This window comes from Aplidium turbinatum, chromosome 10 (genome assembly GCF_918807975.1).
Source record: "Aplidium turbinatum chromosome 10, kaAplTurb1.1, whole genome shotgun sequence".
In the NCBI taxonomy this organism is placed as follows: domain Eukaryota; kingdom Metazoa; phylum Chordata; class Ascidiacea; order Aplousobranchia; family Polyclinidae; genus Aplidium; species Aplidium turbinatum.
In genome coordinates this window covers 214,708-227,159 of record NC_137481.1, presented here as the reverse complement: position 1 = coordinate 227,159, position 12,452 = coordinate 214,708, and the positions used below count along the sequence as shown (strand labels likewise).

General features: G+C 37.7%; 2 protein-coding genes across 2 annotated transcripts in view; both read right to left on the bottom strand.

Moving 5' to 3' along the window:
- Positions 1-5,613, bottom strand: part of LOC145777925 (vacuolar protein sorting-associated protein 33B-like) — a 29,591-nt gene extending 23,978 nt beyond the window's left edge. The window contains exons 1-3 of the mRNA XM_082589287.1: positions 5,317-5,613; positions 3,316-3,497; positions 2,921-3,154 (exon numbers count right to left, since the gene is read on the bottom strand). Of these exons, the coding sequence (XP_082445413.1) occupies positions 2,921-3,154; positions 3,316-3,497; positions 5,317-5,608 (708 nt within the window). The 5' untranslated portion in view covers positions 5,609-5,613. The remainder of the gene's footprint in view (positions 1-2,920; positions 3,155-3,315; positions 3,498-5,316) is intronic.
- A 691-nt stretch (positions 5,614-6,304) lies between these two features.
- Positions 6,305-8,542, bottom strand: LOC145777926 (U6 snRNA-associated Sm-like protein LSm8). Its single transcript, XM_082589288.1, has one exon. The coding sequence runs from the start codon at positions 8,502-8,504 to the stop codon at positions 8,214-8,216; it is 291 nt and encodes a 96-aa protein (XP_082445414.1). The 5' UTR covers positions 8,505-8,542; the 3' UTR covers positions 6,305-8,213.
- Positions 8,543-12,452: the final 3,910 nt, after the last annotated feature.

Below are 12,452 nucleotides of genomic sequence, written 5' to 3'. Positions count from 1 at the left end.
TCTGTGCTCCAATCATGTTTATTTTATTATTATCGAATTACTCATGTATACAAACCGAAGTTTAGAGACCACAATCACCATTCTAGGTTCAATAGCACAAAAGTTACAAGGCATAATTATGAAAAAATCTGGAAATTGGCCGCCATCTTGGATTTTGGCGGCCATTTTGTTTTTTTTACCTGACAGCTTGACACTCGGACCAAAATTGTTTTATAGGTCCTTACTTTCAAATTGGTACTGAAAACGAAACTTTTGCATCAAGTTGAAATGACTGAGTGCCTGGGAACCCCACTATGGGGGATTTAAGGAAAGAAGCTCGGAAGAATGTTGCTTGAGTTTTGCGATGCATACACTTGATTCAAAAAGAAAGCAAAAAGGAAGGTGACATAATAGATCAGGACACGACACAGAGATTGATTTTATCTTTAGTGGGCAGGAAGGCAGAAGGTACTTGACAAATGTAAAAGCAATACCATGGGAATTGCAGCATAGACTAGTAGTGCATGACTTGGATACAAAACAAGTAAAAAAAAGTTGTGAAAAAAAATGAGTGTACTTGAGAAGCGTTTGGAAACTTTGAGAGACAATAAAATGAAACTTATGAAAAGAGCCAATTATTTGGTAGACATGAGTGCTTAGGACCTGTGGGTTTTATTTAAGAACGATATTATAACAGCTTGTGACGAGGTGTGTGGGAAAAAGAAAGCAAGGAGAGTTTGTGGAGACATGTGGTGGTGGGATGAAGAGGAAAGGCATACAAACAGTGACGCAAAGGCAGGTCAAAAGAGAACGGAAAAAGATACAAGAGCTTGAAAAAGAATCCAAAAAGCGTGGTGGCAAGAGCAATAATAAACATTTAACAAATTGGGGAAAAGTGAAAACAATGTGTTCAAACTTATAAAAACAAATAAAAAATGACGGAAAGAATATTGTAGGTGGAAGTTGCATAAAGAGCAGAGATGGAAAGTTGCACTTTAGTCTGGAAAACAGAGAAGCATAAAAAGCACATATGGAAAATATTATGATTGAGGAAAATGTATGGGATAATATCACAGAGGCTAAATCAGTGGAAGGGCCTGTGGAAAACGTTACTCGAAAAGAAATGGTGGAAGTAATGGCGAAAATAAAACAGCATAAAGCGGTTGGTCCATCAGATGTAAATGCAGAGATGATAAAAGCAAGTGGAGAGCTGGGGATTAGTGATGAATCATGATGCAACTTTGTCAAAAGGTACTGGATGGTAAAGGAATGCCACAAGAGTGGAAAGAAAACATAGTTGTGCCACTGTTCAAGTAAAAGTGGAATGTGAGAAGTTGCAGTGCATATAGGGAAGTGAAGTTGTTAGATCAAGGAATGAAAATTGTAGAACGAGTATTGGAGAAGCAGTTGAGAAAGGAAGTGGAATTAAATGACATGTAACGTTGATTTATGCTGGAAAGGGGAATAACACACGCTTTGTTCATTTTAAGAAAAATACAAGAAGCTTACAAGGGAAAGGAGAAAAACCTGTACATCTGCTTTGTTGACTTGGAGAAGGCGATTGACAGAGTCCCGAAAAAATTGATCGATTAGGCAATGAGAAAAAGATGCATACCGGAGGTGTTCGTAAGGTTAGTGATGTCGATGTATGAAAGTGCGAGAACAAAAGTAAAAGTTGGTTCAAGATAGTACTCAGATGAATATTTTGTGAAAGTCGTGGTGGATCAAGGATCAGTGCTGTCACCGTTATATTTGCTATTGAGATTAATGCTGTGACTGAAGGGGTGAGGGAGGGGTTGTTGAACGAAATTTTGTATGTGAATGACCTGGTCTGCATCAGTGATTGTATGGAGGGACTAGAAAAATATTGGAAAATGGAAAGAAGCATTTGAGACACAGAATCTGAAGAAAATCTATTAAAAACAAACGTGATGGTGAGTGGAGCGGAAGGTTGTACAGAGCAAACTCGATCCATGTGCAATATATGAAGGAGAGTGATGATTCGATGAGAAATTTGATGCGATGCAAGAAGTGTAGAAAGAGGCTTTATGCGAGATGTGTCAATACGAGGAGAGCAACAGCAAGACTGGCAAATTATTTTATTTGTGAGAAATGTGATCAAGGAAAGGACAAGGATTGCAAAAAAAGTTTCTGATATAGACTAGAAACAGTAACCAACTTCCGTTATTTGGGTGATCAAATGAATGGAAGCGGTGGATGCGAAGCAGCTGTGATGAAGGGCAAGACAGGGTTGCGCAAAGTTCAAGGAATGTGGGGAAAAGTTATATGGAAAAAGTTTTCGTTCAAAATAAAAGGGATAGTCGATCGAAGTTGTGTGTAGCCTGCAATATTGCATGACAGCAAAACATGGGTATTAAAAGAGAGTGAACTGGCTCTTCTGAGAAGAACAGAAAGGGCAATCGTGTGCAATATGTGGGGTAAAAACCAGAAGAAAGAAAAAGACTGAAGAACTGATGGATACGGTATGCTTGAGATGAGGGAGACTATTGAACAACTTGCATGGCAAACACAGTAAGATGGTATGGACATGTACTATAGAGGGAGGGAGGAAGGCTTCTTTGAAAAGCATTTTTTAAAGCTAGATGGAAGAGGAAACGGGAATGCCCAAAAAGAACATGAAAGGAACAGGTGAAGAATGAGGCGGACAAAGTTGGACTAAAGGAAGACGATGAGATGGACAGAACGAGATGGAGAATAGGAGTGAAGGCCATCGCTGCAAGGAAAAAATCATCCACCCCCACTAGTGGGGACAAAGCCGAATTTGGATGATGATATCCTGATGCTGTTTGCCAGCAGTGGTATGGCTTAATGTTGATGAAGACGTCTCTACCCGTACTGCCACTGATGGAAAAAGATGATCATATCGAACTGACACACTCCATTTCTGAACCAAATGCAAACACTGAACCAATAAATATACCTGTGAGCACAGCGGTGTCACAAAATCAACGCTTCGGTCCATGAGAACAAGATGGCCGATCTGGTGATGGAGTGGAGATTTTTTCTCATCAAGTTCCATTGTCAACGTTTGCACAAGTTTGTCAACAATTTTTGCTGCATCACCTTGCCCGTAGACATTAGGTATGACTCCAAACGTTGTCTGAAGACTAACCAGCGATCGGGCAACCATATGAAGTGAAGTAAAATCTCTTTCCTGCAAGATGCAATGAAAGCAGTCTTCAAATCCAATTCAATAAAAGAACAACTGAATGAAGAACAATGTGCCATATATAATTTCGACAATCTAGTTTTCAATTAAAAGATTTTCATGGAACAAACAACATATTGCGATTCTAAGGCAAAAAAACTTTTTACCATAAACACAGAGTTGAGAATTTGTGGGTTTTCTAAAGAGATGATATCATTGTCTAGTGGAAGGAAGCCAATGTTAAGATCTTCAATATGAACTACTCCATGGACTCCCTCCTGCTCCAGTATCATCTCACAAACATGCAAGCGACGAGGAACCATCAGGATACGATATTTCCTTTGCTTCCCTGCAAAACCTCTTATTTAAGTCACTTGATTAAATACAGTAGTTCAAATGGTTCCATGTCTTTTAGGCGCAGACAGTTAGGCACCTGCCAAACAGGTGCGCACACTGTGGCATCAGGAAATTTAAATGCGGCAGGCGGTCATTCAGGTGCTATTCGATGTGTTAAATTTATCAGAAATGCTTGATTATGTGACACTTCTCCCCGCTGTGTTACAAAGTGAAACTTGAAGTTCCTTATATGAATGAGCTGTGCCTGTGACTGTTCCTATCATCGCAACATTGACGGCTGTTTCGCTAATTGTTCGGATTGAACATTATTGACAAGTCTATGCCTAAAACACATGCTCCAGTTCAAATATTAATGAAAGTTTCAATGCAATACTAATTATTCAGAATATGCACAAAACATACAATGATAAAATAGTAAGAGTAAAAATCGTAGAAACTAAGCACATATTCAGCTAACAATTTAAAAACTAAAATGCTTTAAATTTAGTACTTTTGAATTGCAAGAAATCCTTGGTGAAGATAAGTTTTAAATTCAATTGCCGCTAACAACACACGGAATGGCCTGTTTCGGTGAGTCCGATTCGGTGAGTCCGATTCCTATTCGGTGATTTTTTCAATTTTTTTTTAAAATTATTGGGTACCGTAGGTCGTAGCCTAATTATCATTGCCGTTTTAGGGTTAGGGGTTAGAGGTTAGGAACTCACCGAATCGGACTCACCAAATAGTAGCAGACCCAACAACACAAAAGGTAATAAACAACCTTAAATATATTATATAATTTGTTTAGCGCCAAGCTGTTTGGTGGAAGTACTCTGCCAACCCAATAGATTGCAAGATGTGGAGAGGAAAACTCCGCTCTTGACAGACAGGCACAGTGGCACACCCTTAACATGAGGACTCATTCATGGGCTGTATAATCAAAATTGGTTGATGAAAATGATCACAAATTTCCTGGGATGTCAAGACAAATAGTTAAGGAATCATGACGAACAAAAGTGGTTAAAATCCTAACCCTAACTCAACCCTAATAGACAGAGGTATTTTGGTAAAAGTAGCGGGAGAGGCGCTACTTTTTTTCAGTCGCATTCCCGCTACCCGCTACTTTTTAATTTAAAGTAAAAAAATACTCGTTTTTTTCGCAACACTGGCGTGGTCAAGCAGTTATATTCTATAACCTATAATCCTATATGATCGGTTTGGTTGCAAAGTTTCGGTCTTTTGGGAATCTCGTCTTCTGGTGTGGAGCTGCAATCAAGGTATGAAATCGATAATGTTCATTTTAATTTTAATAATAGCCGAAGTAAAGTTGTATATGGTTTATAGAATATACACTACATGCAGTGAGCATTGCCTCATCAGTCATCACCTATGTTAAGATGTCCAAAAATAAGATTTTATCGTATTGGTTAAAGTAAAACTGTTGAAAATTGGTTAGCTAAGATATTTGTTGCTGATAAAATTTTCTTACATGATGGTTTTTGTTTTTGTTAAAAGAAATCATTACAGGGCAATTTTGTGTGGTTTGTTTTGCTTACAAGTTTGAAGTTACAACGTAGTTTGTCTTATTTCTAAACAGCTCATTTATTTCTAGCTGACGTCAACTACTTCGGCGAATATCTCCGTGTGATGAAGCCTATCTGCCAGACTTTAGACATTCTCCAGGGCGAGTCCAAGGCGTATTACGTATTACGCAATCTTTAATTAGTTACGGTAATTACTTAATACTCATGTTGCAGCCCTAGTTCTGTTGTATTTTGTCTTGCCTCCCTCGGTTTGATACAATGTTGAATACAACAAATGACATAACCAACCTGCTCTTTGGTCCGACGTGATATGGGAAGCAATTTGTCGCATTATTTTCACATCAGGACGGGCAATGTAGATACGCTGTTCGCACCCGCCCAAAATTTCCTTGTGTTCAATTTTGAATATCTTGTCCACTCCTTTCTGCTTCAGAAACTGGACACCAGTCAAGCGGTCAAGAACAGTCATCAATGAAGGGTCAATCACCAAGTCTTTCTTTCCATAAAAATTTCCCAAAAAAATTGTCAGCTGCTCTCGAGCAAATTCTTTTAATATTGTCACATTAGGCAGAGATGCCATTGTGATTGCCTGGCAATGAACTAATTCTTAGAGTGTCAATCAATGGAATGTATATAAAGATATATAAAACTAAGAAACACTACAGAATTTAACATGATCTTTTCAAAAACAAAAAATGCATCAAAAGTTTTTAACTTTGTCTAATTTCATAAACCTCTCACTGCAAAATCTAGATGCCGATATGCAAGAAACTGAGAGAAAATAAAATTACTTCTTTGGACTTCAATTAAAATAATCTTGAAAGCCGTGATGTTGGTTCTATATCAAATAGTTTCTTTATTTATCAAAGTGGTATAGCCAGCCAAATTCTATAAAATGGAAGCATTACAAGTTGTTATTGTATTAAATAATTTAACTTATCAAAATCAAGCAATCAAATCGCATGCAAATAACTGGAATATTTTCTTAACAAATTATTCAAAATGATGAGGGGTTATTGTTCATGAACAATCATGTGCAAAAACACTTGAATGTTTTTGGTCGGAAATGTTTTATTAAGAAAACTGTGAAACTGAAGAGAGATAGTCCTTTGGAAACTTCATATTCACAAAAAACTTTTCAAAGTATAACATTTTGAACATGCTGCACAGCGCCTTCTTTCTAAAGAAAACTTCCTTTCATATGTTTTCTTTTCTTTGTTGGTGAAACAGATATGAAAAACTTTATGTATTTATCCTTTAACTTACAACATTCCACCTGAATCCATAAACATAACAAATGCCGGTGATATCAACGACATATTCCCAACAGTTGCAGCAATTTCCGTCAAAGAAACGTATTGTAGTCTCATTTTTAATCAATGGTATATGTATAATAAATGTAAAATGATGTTGGAATAAATGTCAGAAGAATGAGATATATAACTTAACCTTAAGAGAATTGTTTCAAAATGAACCGTTACATTTGGCTTTACATATGCTATAAACAAACAAGACATTGTATTTAGTAGCCTACTTGTCTCAAACAAAGATTACTCAAATAACAACAATTTGTAAGTATGGTTGAATTTGTACAAGTTGAAACTGTAATAGAATTTTGACAAAAAAGCAACAATTCTACAAAACAATCTTTGAAAAAGACTGGAAGCAAACTTTTCTGTATTAAGCAATATTTTTTTAAATGACAATGCATAATTTGATATATCATCACTTTTTAGCATAAGCAAAATAAAAATAGCCAATCGTCCACCTTTTCGACTTCTGTCACTGATGCAATTAGTCAACTTCATTTCACTAGAAAGTTTTAATAAAGTTATGGAATAGGCTTGTTTAAAATGTAAATCTAACTTTTCAAAACCACACTAAAACTAAGAGAGTTGCACTTTTTATTCAATCAATCCAACTGTCTTGTCTGGATTACATTTAACTTTTAAGCCAGCACCACACTCACAGCAAAAAGGACCAAAAAACCCTTAAACATAGTAAGATATCTGCTCCACCAGGCCTCGAAATATCCAGCGGTCATGACCTCTGGAATGACCTCGAATGTCTGCCGAAGCCTACTTATTGGTCGGTCATAAGTGACCGCCGCAAAATTCTTGACAAAAATAGAGCTAATGCAGCAAAAATATATTTTAAATTTGAATTGTTACAATTGTTTGTTTAACGCGAACAAATACGGAGCTGAAACAATAATAATACAGGCAATTGCTTTAAAGATCACATTAGAGTGGCGTGGTTAACCAGCTGATGGCAAAAGTAGCCATTTTTACATCATTTCAACGCCTTGCAATGTTGCCTTGAAATAAAGTTGTCTGAACTTTTCGGCAGGATATGTATTCTAATTTTAACAATGAGAATTATTGCGTAACATTGATCGTTTGTTAAAAAGAAACGTCACAGAGAAGCAAGTCTCAGCTGGGTTTCACACGTGCTTAGGCGAATGTGGCGACCTTATTCACGCTGATATTGATAGAAATAGAATTTCTGCACAGAAGGGAGGGTGTTAGACACATTAGTCTGGTCAGGTTTATGGTCCCACAACCACTTAGTTGTGGGACCATCAACCATTGCAGAGTTATTGTGTTGTACAAAATGTTCTTCTACAAACACGACTACACAATACTGTAGTGTGATTTTGTGCAAAATCTACATTGGCAAAAAATATGTCCGGTTGAGATATTAAATGTCCGCTGAAAGGGCCAGTCCAGTAGGACATGCTTGACCGCCGGAAAAAAGTACAAATTTCGAGGCCTGTCCACTCTGTAGAAGCACTCCTTCATTTTAAAACAAACACTGCTCCTTAAAATTAAAATACAATGAGCCTACCTAACAACAATACAAAACATTTAATGACAGAAATCTTAAGCTTGGTCGGTACAAGTATAATTTTTCATATTTATTGGAAAATGGTTTGTCTTCCAGCAAGAATTTATTTGATTGGTGCAAACAGTCAAGAATCTTAAAATTATAACACACAGGAAGGACAAAAGTTTCCAAAAAGTACACAGGTAATGAATATGCACCGATTAGCACATACAGCCGAAGGCTAAGCAAAATGTTACAATTTTTGCAGAAAATGTGAAACAATCCATCACAAAAAGTAAATGATCCATTGCAGAATGATACTTAAGCTGTGTTTGACAAATGTAATTGTTTATCCAACATCAATGAACAACAGCATTTAAGGGAGCAGCTTTCATGTTTTCGAGATCAAGAGCAGCATCAGTCGTATCATCAACTTCTCCAATTACAGCCACATTGTCACCTCGAATAATGTACAATCCAAGCATGACTTGTTCTACACCTTGATTGGATGAAAACACACGCTCATGGCTTTCATCAAGAATTAAATTTACGGTTTGGTCAAATCCTTTCAAATGTCCTACAATCATACGGCCATCAGCTGTTACCACAGAGACTATGCGATTAACCAAGGGCTCTAATGCAGAAGCCATATGTAGCTTTAATATCCTTGCAATAATATCAAAGCCTATGCACTGAAACAATAAATTTCAATTAATTAATCCCTGGCAATAGGTATTTAGAAGTTGAAGAAACACAGCATCATATTAACCGTGGCTTACACGACGTCAATGTCAAGAATTTATTCTCGCTGGACCTGTAAAACATCGCTACAAGAGGACACAACTAGAGTTGTAAATGCAAAAAAAACTTGGGCCAAAACAACACGCGTTTTTTTTTTTTCTGGAAAAGTTGCAAATTTTTTGAGGTTTTTGTGGTCATTCGAGACTAACACAACATGGTGTCAGAAGTGAGATAAAATGTCGCATCAGATAATGTTACCAGATGCGTATAACTGGCTACATAACGAGTGGGGCCAGTGGGTTAAAAGATTCGAACGATATAGGCAAGCATCCCAATTACAGTCTTCGAAATTAGCATATTTTTACTTCGGCAAAAACGTTGCCGAGGCCAAACGGCAAAAGTTGAAACTGCCTCGGCAATTGCTGTGAACGTTTATTACGAAAAAATTGTAGGCTACCACAACATGTAAAACGAGAAGCGAAAAGTATAATAGAGTAGTCTATCGAGACCGCATTGTTTGATTTGTTGTGATGCAAAAGTACCAAAAGTAGCGATAAAGCGAGCAACGCGATACCCACGCTGTGACGATAATTCATGTTAAATACCTCACGGGAGGGAGTATGTTAGTTTTGGGTTGATTCAACGTTCGAGTCAGCGCAAATCGATTTAATTTTCCCGACCGGTTGTATTGCGTAACAACAACGCCCAATAAGAAATGACGACGACGACGTCATTTCTTAAGACGCTTGAACACGCAAAACTGCCCGTTCATGAACGCGCGATGTCATATGATCGGAAGCATTACTTTTCTTTACTGCCGAAGTACCATTTATCCAATTTTGTACTACTTTTTTAACTGGGCCCCGTAGCTTTTCCAATTTCGATTTGTTTCCGTCATAAAATTCTTTACAAATTTTGCAATATACCACACTAACTTTTCCTTCTGTCCCCTCTGTTTCATAACCTATAGCAGGTAAATTCCACTTTTTAACTGTATCTTCTCTTCCTTTACCATGATTTATATTGGCAATGACACTGGTAAAGAACAAACATTCGATGAAAGAATAACTTATTGCGTAACAATTAAGCTAGTATTTATAAGGTTGCAAACTTTTTTTATAGTTCACATGAGCATTGTCAGCGCATAAAATTGCACCTGTTGTTGTTACGCAACCAGACATCTATCTCAAATCGCAATTAACAAAGCTCACTCTAAAGGTTAACCCGTTAACCTATTACTTACATGTATTCGACGTCTGTTGATGTTGTGTGGTTCGTTGTGAAAGCGGCGCGATCGTTTCTGATACAGCTGGACGAGATAACGGAAGGCGAAGCGCGATAAGGAGTAAATGCTTACAATAATTTGACGTCTACTGGCGTTGAGTGAATGCAAATTGGGTGATATTTCTATAAGCGCGGGCAAAGTAGAAAGTAACCCAAATAAAAACATTAAACAATAGTAAGATTGAATCAACCTCCTAGTCTGGTGCAGTGACGATCGGTGAGGGAAAGCAAGGAAAGCAGTGCTTACCTTAGCAAAAACTATGCAAAATATAATGACTGAATTCTAGGTTTAACTTCTTATTATTTTTATTACGTCTATTTTAACTTGAAAATTACTGTATTCGTGACTAGAATTACTCGTAACGCTTGTGAGTAGTCTAAGTCCTCACCAAACCGCATGTCTTGCCTATAAATGCCAATTAACGCAAACGCTTCTGTCAGAAACAATCACTGAGGCTCCAGGGAAGCAACTATCAAAGTTGCTTTCACAGATTCAAAAATGTCAAAAAACGCCTTCGTTTTATCCAATCCTCACTCGTTTTGCAAAACGTCACCAGCTGCTTAGCCAATCAGATGTGTTATGGTCATAGGCGCCGGGTTTTGAAAATTGCCGGGGGGGGCAAACTTTCTAGCTGACTGATTGCTTACATTCAAATGCTGATGTTTGTTTGTTAGCATTGATGTTTGTTTGCGTCTAACTGCCATTGTATATCGCCAAGCTTTATAATGTAGGCTCAGGCCTCGAAATTCACGGCGGACATGTCTGCCGTCACAGCATGTGATGTCCGCGGGAAGTACTATCTAGATCGGTCATATTTGTCCGCCAAGAAATAACACAGGAACTAGCGATACAAATCGTCATTGCATAGCACGAACAATTGTTGCAATAATATATTTTCCAGCGCATTCTAGCGCGCATGTAGAAAATGTGAATACTGTATCCCTTAGCTTCCATTCAAGGAGGAAAACTTTCGATTTTTACGTTGCTTCAACGATTGATGACATTGAATCAGCGTAACAAAGGTGAATTCTTCGCTAAGAATCGATAGGAGTACAGATACTTCTACACTAATCACGTGCAATTTAGTTCAAGTTTCACGTCATAATGTCTGGCTTTGATCTCCGAGTAATAATGATACGGCAAGGTTGGTTACTAAATTAGATAATACGAGTAGGCTATTACAGCAAGATGCAACAAAATTTGTTAAGTTTTGGTATTACAGTAAGAAAGAAAAGACCCAAGGAAAATTTGCTTTCGCTCACATGACACGCAAAAATAAACTTAAAGAAAGAAGCCTGTGAAACTTTGCACAGCAGAAAATAGTAGCGTTAGTGTAGAAATTTTCTGACTCCTGCCCAGAGCATTGTGACGCAATAAGCCACACGACCTCGTTCGGGGGAAGTTAATCAGTTATGCGACGTATTGACCAGCTACACGGCGCTTTGACTCTTCAAGCGCAAGTCGTTGATCTGATGAAAGCCTTTCAGAGTGACTTTACTGATTTTTTAAAAAGCTTTCTAAAACCGTAGTTATAGTTCTAAAAAGGCGAAGAATTATTATCAAGATAAAGTGATTAAGCATGACGATCGACGGCTAAAACTGGTGTGTCCGCCCGCCGTGAGACTTGATTTGTCCGCCGAGATAGCTGCTCAGACCGGACATGTTTGTCCGCCGTCAACAAAAACGAATTTCGAGGCCTGTAGGCTACTTCGAATTATATGCTAGTCACTTTGAACTTTAGCTCTTAATACGCGTAGATACTAAACTGAGCAAACTGCACCTCGTTATTGACACTCCCAAGAAAAAACAAAGCAGAAGAAATCAAGAAAAACGTTTTTCAATCATTGTTACTATGCTTCAACGGCACCATTAGGGTGGCTCTTATTTGGCAAAAAATGAAAAAAATTTGAATTTTGTGCGGGACACCCGTTTAAAAGGTGAGGTTGTCAGAAAAAATAACTCTTGCAAAAAATTTTTGAATTTGAAATTGATTTAGAGGTGGCCCTCCCCCCCAAAAGTTTTGCGCCCTTCTCCAAAATACCAAATCTGCATATCTCAAAAACTGCTTGAGCTAGAGATACGGTTTTTGTGTCAAAAGATGCAGAAAGCATGATTTCCTATCTGCTTTCTGAACAGTGATTGCGTCTATCTTGAATAGAAAAGCAGTTATTTAGAAAAAACCTGTTTTCGGTATTCTAGCACAAAACAGTGCTAAACAAGTATTGTGGCCCAAGCTATTCAATAAACAAAGTTCATAAGCTAACCTGTAAAACTGGTAAAGCAATAAACGAAATAAGTATTCCTAAACTTTTATGCATTCATGCATAGCTAAAATGCCGTTTTTTGTCATATTCCTTGGAGAAACTCCTGAGCGTGGAATCCGCTTTCAAGCTTCTGAGGTGCTATGCATCGCACTTGTTGGATGGCGAAGGCGATTTATGCAAAAAGCTTGGTCTGCATTTATGGTATCTGTCCTAAGAAATGTGGACAAGCCTTGTTGGACTCTCGATTGTCTGTGGAAAGTAAAAAGCTAATGGTGGCAACCATGTTAGATGAAACAGGAGAACGTCCA

Bases quoted from the DNA above. Each gene is read 5' to 3' on its own strand.
- LOC145777926 (XM_082589288.1), bottom strand. From the start codon at position 8,504: ATGGCTTCTGCATTAGAGCCCTTGGTTAATCGCATAGTCTCTGTGGTA.